Here is a 23936-nt window from a genome sequence, read left to right as displayed (position 1 = left end):
GAACTTATAGTGAAAAAACTTAAAAACTAGAATCAGAAATCTTGAAATTCAGTCTATTTGTTGCCATAGCAACCAGAATTTTCAACATAGGATGATAAGAAAAGGATGTGCATAATTTCCATACTGCCATCTACCCATATGTCAAGTTTCATAAACATATTTTCAGTACTTTTTGTGTTATCACTGGATCCAGGTTATGTGTAAAATTTGCCATATTTTCAGTCTATTTGTTGCCATAGCAACCAGAATATTCAACATAGGAAGAAAAGAAAAAGACGTGCATAATCTCCATACTACCATCTATCCATATAACAAATTTCATAAAAATATATTCAGTACTTTTTGCGTTATCGCGGGATCCAGGTTATGTGTAAAATTTGCCATATTTTCAGTCTATTTGTTGCCATAGCAACCAGAATTTTCAACATAGGAAGAAAAGAAAAAGACGTGCATAATCTCCATACTGCCATCTATCCATATATCAAGTTTCATTAAAATATTTTCAGTACTTTTTGCGTTATCGCGGGATCCAGTTTTGTGGACGGACGGACTGACGGACGGACAGACGGACTGACGGACGGACAGACGGACAGACGGACGGAGGGTAAACCTAAAGTCCCCTCCGGTAAACCGGTAGGGGACTAAAAAGTTTCCAAATCTTTTTAATCCATTCAAATTTTTTATCATAAATTATAAACTCCTGTCCACCATATATTAAAGAAGCCACTCCGTTAAAAGAAGAACATGATGAAATATGTACAACCTTCCTGTTCAGAATCAGAACTATCCTCCGAGTCATCCAGAAATGATTCAAGTACATGCTCTGAATTAATGCCATAAAGTCAATAATAATAGTGTAAGCATAATGCCATAAATTCAATAGATATACAAAGTCCATAATAATAGTGTAAGCATAATACCATAAAGTAAATAGATATACAAACATAACATCATAAAGTCAATTATAATGATGCAAGCATAATGCCATAAGTCAACAATAATAGTGTAAGCATAATGTCATAAAGACAATAATACTATTAAAATTATGTAATTAATGCAATAAAAGTTGTAAGTGTAACACCATAAAGTCAATAATAGTGTAAAGTCAATAATAGTGTAAGCATGATACCATAAAGTCAATAATAGTCAAAAGTCAATAATGGTGTAAGCATAATACTATAAAGTAAATAATAGACTAAATTATAGTGTAAGCATAATACCATAAAGTCAATAATAGTGTAAGCATAATACCATCAAAAGCATAATAAAATAAAGTCAATAATAGTGTAAGCATAATACCATAAAGTCAATAATAGTGTAAGCATAATACCATAAAGTCAATAATAATGTAAGCATAATACCATAAAGTCAATAATAGTGTAAGCATAATACCATAAAGTCAATAATAGTGTAAGCATAATACCATAAAGTCAAAAATAGTGTAAGCATAAGACCATATAGTCAATAATAGTATCAGCATAATACCATAAAGTCAATGATAGTTTTAGCAGAATACCATAAAGTCAATAATAGTGTAAGCATAATATTATAAAGTCAATAGTAGTGTAAGCATAATATCACAGTCAATAATACATGTATTATAAGCAGAATGCCATGATGTCAATAGATATACATGTAAAATGCCATAATGTCAATAATAGTGTAAGCATAATATCACAAAGTCAATAATATTATAAGCATAATGCCATGATGTCAATAGATATACATGCATAATGCTATAATGTCAATAATAATATAAGCATAATGTCAATAGATATACAAGTAAAATGCCATAATGTCAATAATAATATAAGCATAATGCCTTAATGTCAATAGATATACAAGAAAAATGCTATAATGTCAATAATAATATAAGCATAATGCCCTTATGTCAATAGATATACAAGTAAAATGCCATAATGTCAATAATAATATAAGCGTAATGCCATAATGTTAATAGATATACAAGTAAAATGCTATAATGTCAATAATAATATAAGCATAATGCCATAATGTTAATAGATATCATAAAGTAAATAATAACTCAAGCATGATGCCATAAAGTCAATAATAACTCAAGCATGATGCCATAATAGCCAAAATATCATGCAATTAGTATATTTTTGTCAATTAGCAGATGATTATTGTATCTGCTTTGATGTGCTTCTTCATTTTATATGCTTTAACAATACTCTAACACTAAGGCAATACAATTACTTTTGAACATAACAAAATCCTCTATATTCAACAAAACACTTTACTGACAGAATTATTACCTTAAAAGTCCTTTATAGAAAATACCAGACTGCATTATTTTCACAATCATAAAACAGGATAAATACACTTGATCTAAAGAAATGAAATTTCTACGTTTCAGCTAGGAATGGTCTCGCATATAAATCATTCATGAATCTCAACTTTTTAACACTACCATCGCATATTATTTGCTCTTGTGAAGATAAAGCATGCATTTGTACGTAAAATATGCACTTTTATTGTTCTGTGTATGGTACAGACACTAATAAAACTGTTCAATTGTCTGATTGTGTTTTTGCGCAAACTACTAAACAAAGCTTCTTTGTTTGGTACAACAAACTGATGGATTTTTTTCTTTCAAAATAAAATCAATCATATAAAGTTTTGACAACTCTGTATTTAATCAAGCTTTTGTAACTTGATGAGGTTTCTCTCAGCCCAAAAGTAAGTGCGAACACAACATTGTTTTGCAAAACTATTAAAAACATTAATTCAATCTTTATGCATGCTCGCATGTAAAATTCAATGCAAGGTTCCCAATATTTTTGTTCACCAAATTCATCAATATTCTACTAGGCAAGGAGTTGATAAATAAATAGCAAAAGCAAGCTTTGACAGCCAAAGCAAAAACAAACAAATAGCCATCATGCAAAATAAAAAAAACAACGTAATTCACACATAGCAGCTTTCTATGAAGGGACAATTTTATCGTAACAATGTAAAAAAACAAACTTTCGGGGAGCATGAAAAATGTGATGGCAGTGTTAAAAGGAAAATCATTCAGGAACAGTAAATTTTAGGAAAACGTTTATAAGGAAACTCTTATCAAAATCTCACCAGCAAATGCATCAACAATGCCTTGTGACTGTTCGTTCTGTGTCCCACTAAACGTCAACCATGAATCTACGCTTGGCACACCAGGAGGTTTCTTGCCACGCTGATATGTGCCAGTGTTTAAATCGTGATTTTCTGGCTCCCAGTGTTTGTGTATTTTGTCTGTAAGGCTGCGGTACGATCGTCTTGTTTCTATCAATTCACGGTCCGCATGAACAACCATAAAACTGTCATGTACAGTCTTGTTGTTCTTTATCTGACCTGAAATTAACAACATCTATAATCACTTGTTTGCCTCCAGAAACTGATTACCTTTATCTCCAGTTTAGAGCCAGGTCAGACTTCATCGACTTAGGAAATTATGAAAATATTAAAAATCCATTTTTTTTCTAATACAAAACAGACATGTAAAAGTTTCAAATTTAAACAACTGTACCAGGATTCATTTTAAAGAATCTGAGGTCCAAACCTGTGGTCACCAGAACCAGTGACTACCACAAATGATCTTAATTAAATCTAAACACATGACAATATGCTATTCTTATGTAAAGAATGTAATGAAGTGAAAACAGATTATATGTTCAGTTGGTTTTTTATACCAATTTCAATATATTTTGGTCACCTGCTTTCCTGGTTACCTAACCAGTCATAACCAGTTTCTCCACAAACAACCAAATGATTTATGGGTCAGCAGTAACAGACAGTTGACCATTAGAATCAATGTCCATAGATCAACTGTCTTGGAGAAATTTCTCTAGTGTAAGAAATATAGAGATATAAATGGTTAAACTCTAACATATACCAGTTGTTTTAGGTCTTTTATTTGAAGTGTTTCCTCTATTACTGGAGTGCTCTGATGGTCTCTGTGACAATGACGTTAATGGGCGACCTTGAACTTCAACTGAAAAATATCATTCCATTGATAGTTACATAGTTAAAATATTATATACGGCTAAAGCTTTTGTCTACACACATTATTATTATCTAACTTAAAATTTCATAAACATAATTAGGGTTATATTGTTTTGTGTGTGTGTGTTTTTTTCTTTACCTTTTAGAAAGACTGCTCATTAATAAACAAAATTACAAAAAAGTTATGATTAGGTTATCTTGGTAATAATAAAATCATGTGCCCAGTAAAATCAAAAACTACTGCTGTTTACATGATCATTTATTACACAAAAAATATTACCATGTTGACAGCTTATTAATATCAAGGAAATCTAACCTGATTTAAGATTATTATTTTCTTTGTTTTGACTGTTGTCCTTGGCAACAGATTTTCTTGGTGTCTTTGACCTTCTAGGTGGCGCTGATGCTATATTCCTATAATAAAAAAAAATGTCAGCAAATCATTCAATGGTTATCATTCTAACCTTTATTACATCTAATGTCTACTAGTGGTGTTAGTGAATTACTTCATGTGAAGTGCATGTAGCTATCCAGCTGGCTGTTGAAGATTCTACCTACCCATAATGGGAATTAAACTTTATACGCCAACTAAGGTCTTCCTTAATAAAAGACCAATTAAAATTGCAACACTCAACAAATGAGAAAAACGGTATCAAAGATAGAGAAATTTTAATTCGAATAAATTTCATTCCAACGTTTTTTCAATATTTAGCCAAGAAAAGTTTAAAATATGTTTCACTCTTCTTTGAAGAGATATCACTAATTTTCTTTTTAAAACTGATACTTCAAATTTGCTGCCAATTCAAACAAGAGCACACTTGAAAAAAACTCATTATACGACCTAGCAGTATTTACTCTTTAACATCTCATCTTATAGTTAAAACTTTAATGGTAAGTTAATACTTGATATCTGAAAATCAATGGCTATCGCACAAGTTGCCAATTTACGAATTAAATTTAAACACACAGTTAACAGGAAGGTATAAGACCTGTAAGAATGGAAAAATACATTAATAGAGGCTTACAAGCAATGTTATTTCATATAGTTTTTTCTTTAATCTTTACCTCCCTAAATACCTTAAATGAATCAGTTCATCTTTCAGTCTGGACAAAACCATTTATCATTTTAGGGGAATATTTGAAAATAAAGTACTGGATGAATGGCAAACAGTGCAGACCATGATAATATAACACAAATGTGATGACAGCTCTAAGTCTGCACTGGTCGAAAAGCTGGGATTCATTTGCAGCTATTAGGCTTAGTGTTTTACCAGTCTAAGAAAAAGTTACGAAGTGAACCTATGGCAGGCTTTACAACTTTCCTACGACAAGTGTAATGTCAGTCTTAAAACATATGAAATGATGATGAATGTAAGGTCTATTTTTATCACACAATGATAATTATAAAGCCAGAAAGCAGAGCACAAAAAAATTCAGTAATCCTTAGATGGTGTAATTTATACCTATAACATAACATAGTAACAAAGAGAGAAATACTAATAATGCTTATATTACATTCAAAACCATGTCATGTGATAAATTGAATGTGATATAACAACTTCATTGTGTAGTTAGAAAGGTAGAATATATCAATCATCATCAATCTTCAATCATATAATGTGAAGAAAAACACTCGAACAATCCTAAGACACTGTCTTCTTTACAGTGATTTATATTATTTGCTGTCTCAAATAAAAAATGAAACTGCTTGCTCCCGTTTTCAAACCATCAAGTTTCGCAATGTTTTCACAGTTAAAACAATCCTGATGCTAATAGTAAAATTTCATTTAAATCCAAATCTACAAAACGATACAAAATAAATTCTAAATCTACAGAGATGAACTTGGAAAATCCAACAAGTATGTTTGGTGTAAATCACAGCATTATGGAATGCATCTTAAATTTGGTGTAAGTGTAATGCATTAAAAATCAAGGATTATCCAAAGTATAAAACTTTTGTATGACTTTTATTCAATCTTAAAATTTCCAAATAAGGTTTATACTTTTTAACTTTTCTTTTATCTTTGTTAATCAATGCCAGAAAGGTATAAAATGAGGTAAATATGCAAATTTCCATGCATTATATTGGCTATAATGCACTGAAAGCTGTGAAGTTATTTCTTACCTGGCTTTTGTATATATGTTGTGTATAAGTGCATGCTGCTCACTGATGATATCTGCGGAAGATTTTGGTCGGTATGTCCGCGTGCCACTGACGTCTATATCAACAGTACGACATGACAACACCGGTTGTGTGGGCGTATATCTGTGCTTCGTCTCTATGTCACCCAGTGGACGCTTCTGTAATATACAAACATCACTATGTAGGTATAATTATAGAAATATATTTATCTATTTATGTTTATTGTAATTCCATCTGCTTTTCCTGAAACTAAGCTATGGTTGGATAAAGAATTTCATGTTAATATGTATACTGCTATATTAGTACTAAAGAAAATAAAAAAAAATGAAAATCATTAAGAAAAAGAGACAATAACACAATTTAATTTTAGTATTCTCAATAGAAATGTATAAAATTCAAAGCACTTTTTGAGCTTTTCATTAATTTTTCATTATATAGTCGACTTGTAACGCTCTGGTCACAGTTTTTTTTTTATGTTATTTTTTTTTCTTTGTAAGTTTTATGTCACACTGAAAATGTAAAGGCATTATGGCAACTTTCAGCTTTACTACCAGAAGACCTAAATTACCCCAACATGTGTTATGTCTGGCATGAGTCAATGGTACCCCAGTAGAATCCCCAGCCTTCTGTAAGCCTTCATGAAAGAACCCAATGTCCCTGTCAGGATTTAAACCCACAGCAAAGAGCAAAATGTGATTTAAAAATTACATATAAAGAACCTCAACAGTTTATGGGGTTTCTCTCAAAGGTGAACATCGCGTGGCCATGACTTACACTATATATATAATTATAATTTTTTTTTCATAAATTTTTTTTTTTCATAAAATTTATTTTTGTCAATACTAATGATGTTTGGATGATGTTTTAAGGGTTTTGGGTTGTAGAGGGGGAACAGGGGTATAGTGTAAGTCATGGCTACGCGACGTTCACCTTTGGTTTCACTGAGTCATGGGTATTTTGTGACAATTATTTATTTAAAACCCTAAACTTAACACTTGACGACGAAAAATATTTTTAAGACAGACAAATTCACAGCTTAGTAACAAAATTTACTATATAGTACACTAGTATCTATTAACATGTATTTGGTTGAAATCAGTAATATGAAAATAAGTAAGAAAGAAAAAACAAACAAAAACTCACATTTTTCAGATACATTCACAATCCTTATGAAACAATTACACTCATCATGACAAGCTTAATTAATTAATTGATAAATCCACAAACATATTCCCCAATTAAAAACCCACTGCCAATGCTTCAGATATTATAATACATTTAATGTCAGAAAACTATGTTCCTGTGATAAAAATCTACAACTGATAAAATCGTACAAATCATTATAAGTAATCAGAAAAAAATTATACATTTACAATTAAAGTAAATAACGGTTCATACCACACAGATTAGACCTGATAATGTCTTAAGTGTGTTGATACCGGAAACCCTTGGCCCAATCACAGATCAAACAGACATTTTAATTCTTAAATAAATGTAACAAAACTAACTATAATAAATATTTGGGGTTTTCAAAAGAGTCCAAGGACTTTTAGGCAATAAAAAAATATGTTTAAATGAAAATGTTACATGTAAATAAGTGTTTCCTTTACGATGACATTATGACCTCTTTTTCTAAAAAGGAACAAAATTACACAAATTATTTGAGTGTTACAATGTATTTGAATAATTACTGATATATTGTTAAAGTGTCAATATATAGCACTCCTCTGACAATATTACACCATTTGATACAACCACCAGGTAACTTGTTAATTAGCTGTTATTTAAAGGTGAAATTTCACAACTTCAAATCAAATAAAACTAAAGCCTTCTGAATACTAATTCACCCAGCTAAATAGGATATGGAACATTCCGTTCAAATTTAAAAGCATTTTAATTGATAAACTGAGCTACCAACGGTATAGAGCCTGATATGCAGGCTGGCCTGGTTCTATATGTCACCTTACTGCAGTAACTGGTTAATTCCTATTAAATTATATAAGAAGTTAACGCATTACTGCACTGAGGTGACATTATATTGGTAGCATTAAAGGCTAATCACTTACAATACCAGTTGGTTAAGGGGTTCAAAACTCAGTAATCTTTTCAGTTTAGTTGGCAGATACATCAAACTGAGTGTAACAGTGTAATGCTGAAAATATCTTAAACTGTTTTTTTGTTGTTGCTTTTTGTTTTAGTTCTCCGACAGATTAAATGAAATTTTGATGGAATTCAAATCAAACATTTTGGTTTGGAAAATAATCATAACTGAATATTTCAATTAAATAACAGAAATAGGAGAGCAGATCTGGATTAAAATTATTTTTTAATAGATTCTCTCCTAAAAATAGGGCTGTCATTGAATATCGCAATATTGATGTATCATCGATATTCATCATCCGATACAATATCGATACACACTTTTAGATATCGATACAAGCTAAAAAAATTTTTTATTTCTGTAAGTTAATATACCTCTCGTTTTTGCCTAAAAAGAGAAGTCACTTTTTCTAGTTTTCTTGGCTAACTTGAACTTTAAACTCCGTTTTCAAATGTCAGTGACAAAAATAACAGAAAAAAAAACTTTCTGTTAGTTTGAAGTATTTGTAATGTCTAATAGAAGCATGCATAACACCATGATCCCAATTTATAATATACATTTAATTGTTTTTCATTGCATTACTGTCAATGTTAATATATCGATATATCGTCAATATTTGTCTCTCGATATATCTATACAAAATTGTCTATCAATGACAGCCCTACCTAAAAACAAGAACAATAACAAGAAAACCACTTTCAGTAGCAATGTTGAACATAACTTAAAATACAAATTTTAATAACCCTATTTTTCACTTACCCAGTAACTCTCCAATAAATCTTGACCGCAAACTTGGCACTTAGCAAATTCCAACTTTCAGATATGAATCAAATAAAAAATACCATGATAAATTCTTTCTTAAACTTCCAAAAGATACGTTTATGATATTCAAGCAATCACCTTTCACGAAAGAAGAGCTCAATTCACTTTAAACGAATAACTCTTTCAAATGAAGTTTAATTTACACCTATAAATCAGTAAGCTTCTATTGTAAGATATTAATCTGCCCAAATATTGGCTTTTTCTTTTACATATGTTATTCTTAAATTACACCACCTCTTCATTTCAGCACGGAGTATATCTTATATTTGGTCAATTTATCTCTTTCTTATCGGATTAAATTGAGAATAGATTGACTCTTAAATTAATCCTTCTGACTTAATTTACTAAAAAAAGGAACAGCTTGATTTAATGTGCAATGAATATTAGTTTTATAGCTAGCACGTAACTATTTATTATTGTAAAATGTTCACCTTAACCAAACTGACAATCAAATGGCTTCTATATGGCCAAGTGGTTAAGGTCGCTGACTTCCAATATCTTGCCGATTAGAGGCAAAGCTTTAAAATTTGCTTAGCATATTAGATTCTTAAATAAGAAGCCACCAAGATAGGTTTGAAGAAGTTAATTGGTATACCAAGATGCCCTATAATGACTAAAATAATTAAGGAAAAGGCAACCTGGGTCTTCCTGACCTGTAAAACTGAACTTTCCATAAGAACTTGATAGACTTAGTGTCGCTGATAACGAAAAATAATTTAATTTTGGTCTAAAACAGGATTTCTAGACAATTTTATCTGTCAAATAAAAATAAAAAAAAAAAAAATCTGATTTTTAACATACAAGTTTGAATAAGAGTTTTGGTAGTCTCCTATCATACATAGATTTCTTTTGCTTTTTAAACATATACCTAATCTTTATACAGTGTATCACCTTCCACCAACCAGTGATCTCAAAAGTGGTCAAATGTAACTACAAAACTTAAAAACAATATGCTTTAAATTTGAACTAAACCTTTCTTACATGAATATAAATCTCAAAATCAAAAAATATATAATTATTGAACTTACAATCATGTACAAAATTTATAACCCTGAAAAAAAATATCCTAATCCAAATTAAAACAACAAGCACAACTCTTCTGTCAACCAGAGTGTTCTCCAGAAAATATAAAGAAACAGATTCTATGCTGGGACAATCATCTTTGAGAAAAAATGAATTATATGGTTGATTGGTACACTATCGAAACTTGTTCTTTAACCTCACTAAGTTACAACCCTGTTGCCTCGAACAGCCTAGTATCACAAGATGACACACAAATCAGGTAGAATTGGAAATCAATGAGATAAAAAAGATAAACAGGTCATAAAGTGCTTGATAAAGACAATTGTAATTGATAACGGCAAGGAGACAAGCTGCTGAAGTGGTCTCACAAAAAGTTTTTTCCCAACCCACTATCTACCAGTAAAAATACCCTCACTGTGCTTTAAGATAGAGATATTATTATTGTAATTTGATTGTTTCTATCAGAGAAGTAAATGTTGGAAAGAACCACTATCCATATGGTGTGAAAGAAGAAAAGAAGTGGGAAAGAGGAAAAGGCAGTGAACAAATGAAGAGAAGAATGGTAAATTGCGAGAAAGAATAAAAGAACCATGATCAAAGGTGGAAGAAAAAAAAGAAACATTATTAAAAGAGGGAAGAAGTAAAGAACCATCAATTTAGGAAAAAGAAAGAAACCATGATTTAAGCTAGGAGGAAGAACAATGATTTAAAGAGGGTAAGAAGAAAGTAGCCATAACTAAAGGTATGAAAGAAGACAAATTTAGGAAGATGGAAAAAGACCATGATCTAGGGGGAGGGGGGGGGGAAGTAACCTTTATTAAAGGTGGTAAAGAGGAAAAGATCATAATTAAAGGTGGGATCATAGAAAAGAACTATAATCAAAGGTGGGAAAGAGGAAAAGATCATGATCAAATGCAGGATCGAAGAAAAGAAGCATGATCAAAGGTGCCACAATCAAGGATTGGAAAGAAGAAAAGAACAATTATTGACAGTGGTAAAGAAAGCCAAATGATATTCTTAGAATGTGTTTGAGTTAAAAGCCATTATTTTACTATATAATTTCAAACAATACAAAGGTAGAAATAGGTGGACAGACAGGAATAAATTAAGAGCTTTCAGACACACACCATGCTTGACTATTTTCAGTGCTTGAAACCTTAACATGATATGACAGCAATGCCAACATCAATGCTGATACCAGGCTGAATCAGAGAGACACACTATTTTTCAAGAAGTTGCAGATATACTAAAAATAATATGCATTATATGATATAAATGTATAGAATGGATATAACAAAGAATGGGTATAATGAAGAATGGATATACCAAAAATGGATATAATGAAGAATGGATATAACAAAAGTCTTGCAATACTGTAAGTGATGTGCATGTAATTTACCTGACCAGATACATATTTGAACTCATCAGCTGGCTGCAATAAATGTTAACAGAATCAATATTCTGAGAATAAATAATCAACTACTCTTCTTGGCAACATTAAAGTAGATTAATTCTGCCTCTTTCGATACTCTTAGTGATAATCAATCTAATATAAACCTGATCAGAAAGATAAGACCGAATTGCTCAATTATAGATAGCTCCTGATTTTTACACTAGTTAGCTCCCTTGGCAAAAGTGGAAATTTTGAAATTTAGCTCCTTGACAAAAATGGAAGTTTCCTGATTCTCCCTTGACAAAAATGGCAGCCATTTTGAGAACATTATTCTATACATGTATACAGATTGACAAATTATATAAAAACTAGAAATGTGTCATCATGCCACGGATGCCCCCGCATGCAGCCAAAATTTCAGATGTTATAATATTTTAAATAGTTCCAAATTTGTTTGCACAAATTATTTTTTTCATTTTAAGTTCAAAGCCCTTAAAACTTTTCAATGTTAACACAAACCATTTCCATACAATGTTCAAGGCACTGAAATTATTCAGTCTTAACCTTTTGAAAATATCATATTTCATATTTGTAGCCAAAATAATGGCTACATACATTTCCACAAAAGTATGAGTGCTGAAACTGAAAGTTCAAAATTTTTCCAACATTCAAGAAAGATAAGTTTGTCCAAAATCATTGAACCACGACCAAATTCAAACTTAAACTGCTTATTCCTCAGATGTATCTATATTATTTTCAAAGTGAAAGGGGCATAACTCTGCCAAAAATCATTGAACCATGACCAAATTCGAACATGACCTGTATTTTATCATGACATATCCATATGTCAAGTTTGAGTTAAATGTGTTGTACCGTTGGGGAGATAATGAACAGAAACTGAAAATTTCATATTATTTTCAAAGTAAAAGGGGCATAACTCTGCCAAAAATCATCGAACCATGACCAAATTCGAACTTGACCTGTATTTTATCATGACGTATCCATATGTCAAATTTGAGTTGAATGTGTTGTACCGTTGGGGAGATAATGAACGGAAACTGAAAATTTCATATTATTTTCAAAGTAAAAGGGGCATAACTCTGCCAAAAATCATTGGACCATGACCAAATTCGAACTTGACCTGTATTTTCTCATGACATATCCATATGTCAAATTTGAGTTGAATGTGTGCAACCGTTACTAAGATAATGAACGGAAACTGATGATGACGGAATGACAGAATGACGGAATGACGGAAGGACGGAATGACGGAATGACGGAAGGACGGAAGGACGGAACAGGGTAACACTATATGCCCCGGCCATTACATGGCGGGGGCATAAACACTATATGCCCCGGCCATTACATGGCGGGGGCATAAAAAGCAAATGTAAACATGGAAAATTGTTAAATTCCTTTCATCATGTGAGGAAAATTACAACAGCACTGATATCGTTAAAAAAAAATATCAGGTTGCATGAAAATTTCCCTGCAAAATGGCAGCCAAGGGAGATTATGCATATTATGCGAAAAATATAACATTAGTGGTTATGATAAACATTCATAATATCAGGTATATGTGATGTTATATTTTTTTACCTGCAATTTCTATATTATCATTAAGAACGAATACCGATATTTAAAAGATCCCTCGATCATGGCTTGAAGCAAAAAAATCTTGTCAACATAATGAATTGTGATTTAGTTTATGATTCATAATTTAGTATGCTTAAATGATACCCAGGCAATTAAAATTCTCAGTTTACCATATTTATTAAAAAGTATGATATTAATTTGGTATTTTATGTAACCACTATACTAGGTAGCCATAATGATAATGGCAGTTCTTCCAAAAAATGTTTTACTTAGTTGCTTTCCTTACTATGCAATCTTCATATTTTTTTGCAGTATCATGTGAATATAATATAATTATGTAATTGCTGCCACTTTTGTTATAAATGATTTTGTACTATGATACACTAGGAAAAATCTGTCTTATGTTCATATTACAGGAAAAATTATTCAAAGAAAAAAACTATTGTTCACATTATCAAACCTAATATTTCTTAAACATAGCAAATAATTAAAATCAAAAGCAAGGATTTGTAAAAAATCAACCTACTTGTGAAAATCTAATCAGAATTTTTTTTAATTGAATCACAAATAATAAAAGTTTACAAACCTTTGCATGCTTCTTTAAAACTGAGTTAGCATGGAGGTCCACATAATCCAAGGCCATTAAATACTTCTGAGCCATTTTTATATTTCTATACCAGTTGTCTCCCTTCTTCAATCAATTTTCTTTCCCCTGTTGAAGAGAAAATATATAAACATTTATAAACAAATACTGGTATAAAAAAAGTAGAAATAAAGGAAAGAACTAAAGGAAAAGAAAGAAAGAAAGAAAGAAAGAAAGAAAGAATGAAAGAAAGATAGAAAGAAAGAAAGAAAAAAAGAAAGAAAGAAATAGAATTTATAAAGAATTTAGAAAGAAAGGAAGAAAAAAGAAAGAAAGAGTTTAGTGTTAACTGAGTTTTATACATCAAATTATACAAATTCCAAATTAACTGACCAATATCTATTATACATTTATTTCTTTGAGTACAAAATTATCAAAACCCTTACATCTTACAAATTATATGCATACTCAAATTGTCTTGATTGAACTGAATTACAAATGTTAAATTGACACATTTCAATATTTAAATACTGAAAATGAGCAGCAAGTATTATGGCACCTGATCATATTGCATAGACTAGCTATATTAGAATACCATATTTTCTCTGCTTTTATGTAGTATATAAGTTCTAATGTATGTTACACTATCTTGAATAAGATTGTTGGACTGTGAATTGGGTGACCCTAGTTCAATCCTCAGATGGTGCACAACATTTTTGTTGTGATTGATCATGAAATCCTTTCTACGGTCATTTATACTGGTAAATTGCTTCACAGGCTGCCCAAGAACGATGCAATGGCTGAATTGTGCTCTGGTAAATTCAACGTGGCTGACTTGCCATAATCAGGCATTATAACTACCAAGACCACCACCAAACTATTTTGATAAACATGTTCATTTATTTAATTTGTGAATAGAGCTTTTGTTAAAGTCAAAACAATAATATTAAAAAATAAATCAGTATTTTTTCATCAAGACAACAGAAGTATGCATAAGGAAGCATAAAAGATGTGATCATATACTGGAGAGAACTGCAAGACTGAGGAAATTTTAAAAAGACATCAGCAAACTGGAATAATAGCTTCACACCTTTGAATGAAATCAGGAAGCTCTTAATATAGTAAGCAAGACAAATAAAGACAAACTAATTGTTTTCTTTATGCTTTTATTTCCACCAAGATTTAGCCATTTTCTTAATGCATTTACATAAAAAAAAATAACAGAAGCAGTTTATCAATACATTAGATAATATGGACGCTAGACTTGCGGAACTAGAGAGCTCTTTGTTTGTTTTGTTAGATGTTAGATAAGTCACCCCAACACTTTGAAGGTCATATTGACATTCCAGCTTTACTGGAGGAGGAACCTTCTGTGGGTGTACCCATTCATGCATTATTTCAGACAACAGCAGGTCCCTGAGTAGAACTGTTAACCTTCTGTGAGCTAGCTGGATGATAGTATCCATGATCAGGGTTTGAACCACAGAGGTGCGAGGCTGGTGATTTAAAGTTGGTGATCTTAACCACTTGGCATGGATGCCCCTTGAAAGCTATTGGTAGGGACTATACAACAATTATATAGACTAATGTGGCAACTTTGTTCATTATGACTAAACTCTTTACTGTTGGATGCTGGAATTTATTATGTTTATTTTAAAACCCTTAAAATTTACAGTGAAAAGCAATGTTAAAGTAAGCAGTGACTGAATTAAAATGGTGTTACCTATGCCTGAAAATGCTTCTTAGAACAGCCCTATAAAAAGTGCATTCTTGAATTAAAAGAAAGTTGTTTGCTGTAGATGCAGTGACTGAAAAACTGGTGTGACTTATGCCTGAATATAATTCTCCAGACAAGCCCATAAAAGTGCATTCTTGAATGAAATGAAAGTTGTTTAATAGTGTTGAAGCTGAAATAAAAACCTCTTATAACTTTAAACAAAACTCTCTAATCTGTTAATGTTTGTGACTTTCCAATCTTATTTATTTCTATAAATGTACATGTATTTACAATATTAGTTATTCCAGCATGAGTCATTTTATACATTTACCACATGCTGATATTTTCTCAAGGTGAAAGTTATACAAACATTTTTATTTATGGATGATAATACAAACAAATTTAAAGTACAAATGACTATTTATATCAGACTGGCAGAGTGAAGCTGAGAGAGGTACTCAAACATTTCTGATACTTTATTCCCTTTGGACATATAAGGTTCATCAATAAATTTCTTTCTTAGGTTCGTTTTTTTTTTAAATAATGAGATCATTTTTAAATAGGTGTTTCTAGTTTGTAGAAAGGGAGTCTTTTTATCATGCTGATCAGTACTATCACATAGCCCTAAGAATTTATTTCACCTGGCAATATGACCTATATTTTAGAAATATTTGAAAATTTTTCCCTCAAAATAAGAAATGGATCTGTCCAGATTATAAGATGGGCAAGTCCATTTAAGACTTTTTAAGGTAAGGTGGTATTAAAGGTTTATTGTTGCCATGATAAGACATGGAATGATAATTATTGTAACATAATGAAATAGAAAATTTCATATCACATGAACTATAATATAAATATTTTTATAATCATTATCTATACAATATTAATAAACTTACCTTAGGCCAGTTGATGTACATGTAAGTCCAAACATTGATAAAACTCCATTTAACACAAATAAATCCCATATAAATATTTAAAAATTGTACAAATTTACCATAAATTGGTAAAAACTGCTTATTTAGACTGTACATTAAATATTTAATTGATCACTTGATCAATGGAATTTTCTGCCGACAATGTATGTATTATAAGATTTTGTGTAATGATTTAACCCTACTCCTGCCAACAGCCACATAATAGACGACTAATCTGATAATCCTAAACTATATATATATATCTATATATATATTAAATATATACAGACAATTCTAATACAATGTCCTAGCAATACATAGTTTTGTCTGTCCAAAACTAACATTTTCTTATAACATTTACAACTTGAAAATTCATATTTCGTCTTAAATGTGTCCTGCTAAATTTGTAAAATGGATTTGCCTTTCTGCAGGCCGTTCTTTTAGGAATAATCGAAATGTTTTAATTAAAAAATTTAAAATGCTAAAACTAAGTATGGAATACCTCGCAGTCTAATGTCAGAGTGTTACTGTGTAATATTGACCTTTTAATGACTGAACTTTTCTATGTCAGAGGAAAGTATCAATCACAAGAAAAATACAGATTCATTAGTGCCAAATCATTATTGTTTGCTGTAATAAAATATTTATTCTCAGATTTCTGACTGCAGAATTTCAGATTACCATGTAACATCAAAACTTGATAATCTTCAATTATTCTTCATGAAATTATGACTTGTCTACATAAAACCAGACCTATAAACATAATTTTAAAGTACCATTATGTAAACAAAATAAACATAGTTATTTCTCATAATTTGGTAAACAAAAATTGTAAAGTCCATGTAAAAACATAGCATTTAAACCTATAAAATTATTTATATATATCCAATGAACTTCATGAGCAATATTTCAGGTGATTGATTTATATGAATACTCAAATATCCAGTAAATCAGAAACTTCAAATGGATCGGAAAGGTAACACAGTGTCAAAATATCTTATAAATTGCGTAAGAATTAAGCCGAGATGACGCCAACAACAGGCAAGCTCTGATATTAGGGAGTAGCCTGAACAATTCACAGGGATTTTCCGATACAAAGAGAATCAAGAAATCTTTAATAATGAAGTTTAAAAAATCTGAATTTAAAGTGGGTTAGATAAAAGATTCCATACAATGCGCGGTAGATCTATTTAATGTATAGTATGACTTTCTATATCATGTTGACATTACATTAAGTATAATAGATCTAATGGAAATTTGTCGTCTGCTGACGTCTTCAATGTTTACAATGTGTCCCAATGTTTTGAGAGCTGAGAGTGTGAGTAGTAGAAAGCCCGTAGCCCTTAATAGAATGTAATGTCACATTAGTGCAGTAAAGGGTTAAACTCCTATTAAATTATAAAATGGAGTTAACCTGTTACTGCGCCAAGGTGACATTAATCAGTTGTAAAAGACTTGCAAGACAGCCTCAATTCAATGCAATCTGATCAAGCTTTATACTGATGACATCCTTGGTAACCGAGGCATACTCGTTACATCTACACTACATTCTTACATTATGAATGAAGTAAATGTGGGTTCAGACAAAGTGATGAATGCACTTAGTGAAATCAGAATCTGTTGGTCCCAACAATGTGATGAATGAACTTAACAAAGTAAGAACAAATGGGTAAGGACAATGTAATGAATGTTTCAGCAGAATTAGTACCCGTGGGTTCCGACAATTTGGTCAATCCTGTACCCGTAGGTTCTGACAATTTGATAAATTCAGTACCCTTCAAATGGGTTCCGACAATTTGATAAATTCTGTATCCATGGGTTCGAACAATGTGATACTTGTACTTAGTGTATTAAGTAGCTGTGGGTTATGACAATGTGATGAATCTAGTAAGCAGAATTAGTACCTGTAGATTCCGACATTGAGATGAAAATAGTAAGTGGAATCAGTACCTATAGGTTCTCACATTGTGATGAATGTAGTTGGTGGAATCTAGTGAGTATCTGCAGATTCCGACATTGTGATCAATGTTGTTCATGGGTTGAGAAACTTTGGGTTCCAACAATGTGAAGGTTCTGACAATATACTATGATTGATTGCTGAATGTGATTATTTTTGATATTTCAATAATTATTTTTTAAACAGTAATGAAACAGTAGTAAAGTTGTGATTTCAAAGCAGGGCAAGTTCATTAATCAAGTAAGACATGGTCAAGTATAAATGATATTGTGATCAAATGCAATATTGAAAATAATCATACTGACCAGTTTTTGATTACATAAAAATGTTAAGTAACTTCCCTTCAAAATTTTTAAGTGACTTCATAAATTAAACAAGAATAGCTGTAACAGCAAGTGATATAACACCTCCTGATGCTCCAAGATGTTGCTGTGTGAAAACTTAAGCTTGGGCTTACTTTAGGAATCTTGTAATCTTTTCAGCCCAAGTAACCTTGCCCATGACCAAATCAACTTGAAGGGTACTGACTTACAGGCCAAAGGAGGGAACTAACATTGTATCAGTCAATTAATGTATCAGTCAATTAATGAAGGTGATAAAAAAAATTAGAAAGTGTGCTTGGACTACTGGAAGCAAGGACAGAAAAGCTATACTGCTCTGTCACAAAACAATTTTGAGAAGCACAAAAAGGGGATTTTTTTTTTATTTTGATCATCTTTCACATTTAATTGCTATTTTCAATTTGTTCTTTCCATTCAAATAAATTTTCTTCACACCAAGTACGAGGGTTGTCCCAAAAGTCCGTGACAAATTTTATAGCCGGTTCATTTTTAACGCCAATAGAAAATAATTCACACATATAACCGTTAAGTTTATTATTTAACATTACAACAAATCATTTACAAAAAATTTACCCTAGTTACTTAGAAATTTTCAGTATTAACGACATTGGTTTGAGTTGCCGGCGCACGTCAAATAATTTACATTTTGTTATGAATAGGCTGAAATTAATTACGTATATTTCAAATATCTGATGATGTGTCTGCACAATGTCACGATGACTTTCTCTGCTGCTATGTTTAAATCATCTCTGAAAATTTTAGTTAAATAACTTAAAAAACGAAAAAGATACGAATAAATGAAAATATCTCATATAGAATAGGAAAGTTAAAATGGCGACGTTCGAAGAATTTGCGGCGCAGTGAACATGTCACTCAGGTTTCATGACTATTTCGAGATGACACATGTAACGATTTTCAACAAATATACCAAATATAACAGTTTAGCAACATATTCTGAGCATTTGTGTACAAAAGGCATGAACGAAACCAGAGTTTTGCGCTACAAAAAGCGAAAATAAGGAAAAACACGGAAAGGAAGACGATCTTCGTCGCCTATTTCCTACAGCTAAAAACAGGAGTAACGAGACCGGAAGTTCGCGTATAGCAAAAATTAATGTATGCCATCCAAACATTCAACAGACATTAACAACCACATGATTTAAGTCAGAAATTGACGATTTATGGGTACCATTATTGCGTTGAAAGCCATTGAGAGTATTTGAGAAAGGCGCCTTATATAGATTTAATGCCGTATTTGACGTTGGACGTGCGCCGCGATTCAGTTAGTTGCCATGGTGTTTATGACATATTTTTGTTGTTTGTTGATATTTATCTATGAAAATTTGTGAAAATGTTTAAATTATATGGGTTAATAACATATTAAAATATCGAATTCGTACCTGTTTTATTTAGCTTTTTAATCAATCTTGTCACAGAATATTGGGACAACCCTCGTATTATCATATATTCATCTTCCCTTGACCCTAGCCCAATATCAAATCACGTCTTTATCGAAATCTTACAAGTTGACATAAAATAGATATTAACCTCTATTGTATATTCGTATTGCAATTACACAATATTTTCGATAAAATCTCGATTTAAATTTTCTACTTTAAATCATAACTTGCATTACATTATATACAATCAATTGAAATAAGGTTTCCATTAAAGATCAATTCAGAAAGTTCAATAGTGTTGAGCGTAGTTATTATTAAACCTTGTTCAAACAGATACCATGGAAAAGTAAACAGTAGTGTTGATAAACTACTACCATGACTAGTTAACAAAATACCCACAAAGCCTACTTAAAAGTATCAAACTTATACATTATACAAATACTCAAATTAGGTAAAAAAAAATCTTTTTAATAATTCGATACTTATAGTCTAGCTGTATTTATCACATAAACACACTTACAATCATATTTTTACCTGAGGATTATCTCATATGCAAGTCACTAACAAGAACAAAACCCTGTCAGGGGGCAAGCTGTTGTTTCCTTGACCAAAAACTTTACACTCATTGCAAAGTACTGGTTAGTTCAAGGAATAAATTTGAGAGTGTTTCAATAAGCTTATATATAGAGCTTCCAACACAATCAAACTAAAATAAATTTGTATAAACTAAACACTAGACACTGGAACAGAACAATAAATCTTCTGTGACCTTTCTTTTTGGGAGCTGAGGGAGGAGGGGGGGGGGCACAGGGTGACTGGGACAGGATGTGGTTGGACAGGGTTTGGTTTATACCATAATATTGATCTGTAAACAGTATATCAGCTTTTATGGTTAAGGATCTCTTTGATACTCATCCTTGCATTATTTCAAGCACAATGACATTAGCAGTCACCAGCAAATCGCTGCTTCTTAAAGTTTATATATTTAATCTTTTCCTCGTTCATATTCCAAGGAACAACAATATCTACATATGTTGCGTACAATTATAAACAACAACGGTATATTCATGTAGTTTGATGTAATCTAAATAAAACATAACAGGAAATGTTCAAAACTTATGTACAAAGTAATCAGCAATAATTTGAAAAATTTCATGTTTCAAAGCATTATTGTATGGGTTTCATAAAAAGTACTGCTGAATTCATATATAAAATATGTACATGTAAGAGGTGCGGCAGAATGAAGAATAGAAAAGGTTTCTCGAATGACTGACTACACTTGTATCTATTTCCTCCTTATGGAATGTTTCATCGGAAGGGAAATAACAAGAGCTGTCCGTAAGACAGCGCGCTCGACTTTTTTATTGCTTGCCAATAAAAAAAGTTTTTGCAGTAAAAGGCAATACAAGAATCTCTGTATTTTTAAAGTGAACTAGTTGTTTGATACCCTTGAATATTACAGCAATGTTTATATGACATAATTTATGGTAAAGTGAACAAGTGGATAGGAATGAATTTTTTTAGATTTTTTAAGTTTTTTAGTGCTTGCCTATAATACAAAACATTGACAGTTAAGGGCCATAATTCAAATAAAATCTTTGACAGAATTACATTCTCCTGGACATGTTTGGGAATCATGATTGTAAACAAGTATTCCAACTTTCAAATTAATATCTCAAACAGTTCAGTCAAAAAGTGGACTGGTACTAAAAACTTAACCAAGATTCTAAGTCGATAAAAGGCCTTAATTTTTAAAAACAAATCCTTGACAGAGTTACCTTCTCTTGCGTACAGATGGGGTAATGATGTGAAATAGCATTAAAAGTTTCAAAGCAATATCTCAAAGGGTTAAGGCAATAAGTGGATTTTACCCATATTCAATGTATTTTCTAAGTCAAAAAGGGGCATAATTCTGTCAAAAACCTTGACAGAGTTATGTCCTCTTGTCTGTTGATGAAGGTCGTGATGGTAAACAAGTATGGTCAGTTTCAAAGCAATACCTCCAATGGTTTTGAAATAAAGTGAGGTGGTACAAAAAACTTAACCAAGCTCAATACACTTTCTAAGTCAAAAAAGGGCCATAATTCTGTCAAAAACCTTGACAGAGTTATGTACTCTTGTCTGTAGATGGAGGTTATGATGGTGAACAAGTATGGTAAGTTTCAAAGCCATACTTGTAATACTTCTGAAATAAAGTGGGGTGGTACGAAAAACTTAACCAAGGTGTGACGCCAACGCCGACGCCGACGCCGACGCCGGGGCGAGTAGGATAGCTCCCCTTTTCATAGAAAAGTCGAGCTAAAAATTATAAGATAATTATCATTCAACTTTCAAAAATCACCTTCCTTTGGCATGTTTAGTACCTTGATATTTTAGAAGAAGTCCCAAAGATTTAGAATATTACATTTTCATATGAGCTTTTGAACATATTCACAAAGCTGTAACTAAGGTTAGTTTGAGTGACCACTTAATAATAATATAATCTAAACCAAAGATAAGAAAGGAAAAAAACTCCTTTCTTTCATATTTATTGAAACTTTTTAGTATTATGTATAGTATTACCTAACCAACATGTGCTTGTTTATTTGCTTAAGAACTGAAAATGCAAATAAATCAATGCCAGAGAGATTACTCAAGTTTTCATTATATTTTCACTGAATCATTCACTGATAATGTAATAAAACAGTATCTGATAAAATATCAATGTTCAAGGATAAAATATATGATGTAGGGGTGTCACATTTATCGTTCAAACATGTACAGTTAGTTTTTAGCTAAAAACAGGTTAGGAAAGTAAACAACTGGTAACCTAGGTAAGTATTAGACAAAGTGCCATTTTTTCTAAAACTAGAAATGTGTCCATAGGACACGGATGCCCCCACACGTCACTGTTCTGTCAATCTTATGACTCTAGGTCAAATATTTTTGGACTACATGTGCCACAAGTTGAAAACTAAAAATCCACAAAGGGCCATAATTCTGTTAAATTTGGTCGCAGCAAAAATTCCTTCCTTTACTACCATCTACACATTAAGGTTGTTAATCCCTGGTAGTTTAAGCAAAATCTGCCATCTGGTTTAAGAGGAGTTGCGTTCACAAAATTTCTACATAGTATATAGTGAAAAAATCAACAAAGGGCCATAATTCTGTTAAATTTGGTCCCAGCAAAAATTCCTTCCTTTACTACCATCTACACCTTAAGGTTGTTCATCCCTGTAAGTTTAAGCAAAATCTGCCATCCGGTTTAAGAGGAGTTGCGTTCACAAAATTTCTACATAGTATATAGTGAAAAAATCAACAAAGGGCCATAATTCTGTTAAATTTGGTTGCAGCAAAAATTCCTTCCTTTACTACCATCTACACATTAAGGTTGTTCATCCCTGTAAGTTTAAGCAAAATCTGCCATCCGGTTTAAGAGGAGTTGCGTTCACAAAATTTCTACATAGTATCTAGTGAAAAAATCAACAAAGGGCCATAATTCTGTTAAATTTGGTCGCAGCAAAAATTCCTTCCTTTACTGCCATCTACACCTTAAGGTTGTTCATCCCTGTAAGTTTAAGCAAAATCTGCCATCCGGTTTAAGAGGAGTTGCGTTCACAAAATTTCTACATAGTATATAGTGAAACTAGAAATGTGTCCATAGGACACGGATGCCCCCACACGCCACTGTTCTGTCAATCTTATGACTCTAGGTCAAATATTTTTTGGACTACATGTGCCACAAGTTGAAAACTAAAAATCAACAAAAACCCATAATTCTGTTAAATTTGTTCGCAGCAAAAATTCATTCCTTTACTACCATCTACACATTAAGGTTGTTCATCCCTGGAAGTTTAAGCAAAATCTGCCATCCGGTTTAAGAGGAGTTGCGTTCACAAAATTTCTACAGAGTATATAGTGAAAAAATCAACAAAGGGCAATAATTCTGTTAAATTTGGTTGCAG

The 23936-nt window shown here is 31.5% G+C and overlaps 1 protein-coding gene across 8 annotated transcripts in view; it reads right to left on the bottom strand.

The window, feature by feature from the left end:
* The window catches only part of LOC132734295 (uncharacterized), a 39799-nt gene that overhangs the window by 8680 nt on the left and 7183 nt on the right, over positions 1-23936 (bottom strand). Inside the window, exons 1-8 of one of the 8 annotated variants that reach the window (XM_060721001.1) lie at positions 16277-16551; positions 13667-13792; positions 11491-11523; positions 6128-6303; positions 4319-4416; positions 3893-3991; positions 3094-3351; positions 764-823 (exon numbers count right to left, since the gene is read on the bottom strand). In XM_060721001.1, the coding sequence (XP_060576984.1) occupies positions 764-823; positions 3094-3351; positions 3893-3991; positions 4319-4416; positions 6128-6303; positions 11491-11523; positions 13667-13741 (799 nt within the window). In that variant the 5' untranslated portion in view covers positions 13742-13792; positions 16277-16551. Of the gene's footprint in view, positions 1-763; positions 824-3093; positions 3352-3892; positions 3992-4318; positions 4417-6127; positions 6304-9005; positions 9060-11490; positions 11524-13666; positions 13793-16276; positions 16552-23936 lie in introns of those variants that run through there. The other 7 variants (XM_060720999.1, XM_060721002.1, XM_060721000.1 and 4 more) reach the window with 7 other exon arrangements.

The sequence above is a fragment of the Ruditapes philippinarum genome, unplaced genomic scaffold (genome assembly GCF_026571515.1).
Source record: "Ruditapes philippinarum isolate M1 unplaced genomic scaffold, ASM2657151v2 ctg51_1_1_1_1, whole genome shotgun sequence".
Lineage (NCBI taxonomy): Eukaryota > Metazoa > Mollusca > Bivalvia > Venerida > Veneridae > Ruditapes > Ruditapes philippinarum.
This window is presented reverse-complemented; position numbering and strand designations above follow the sequence as displayed.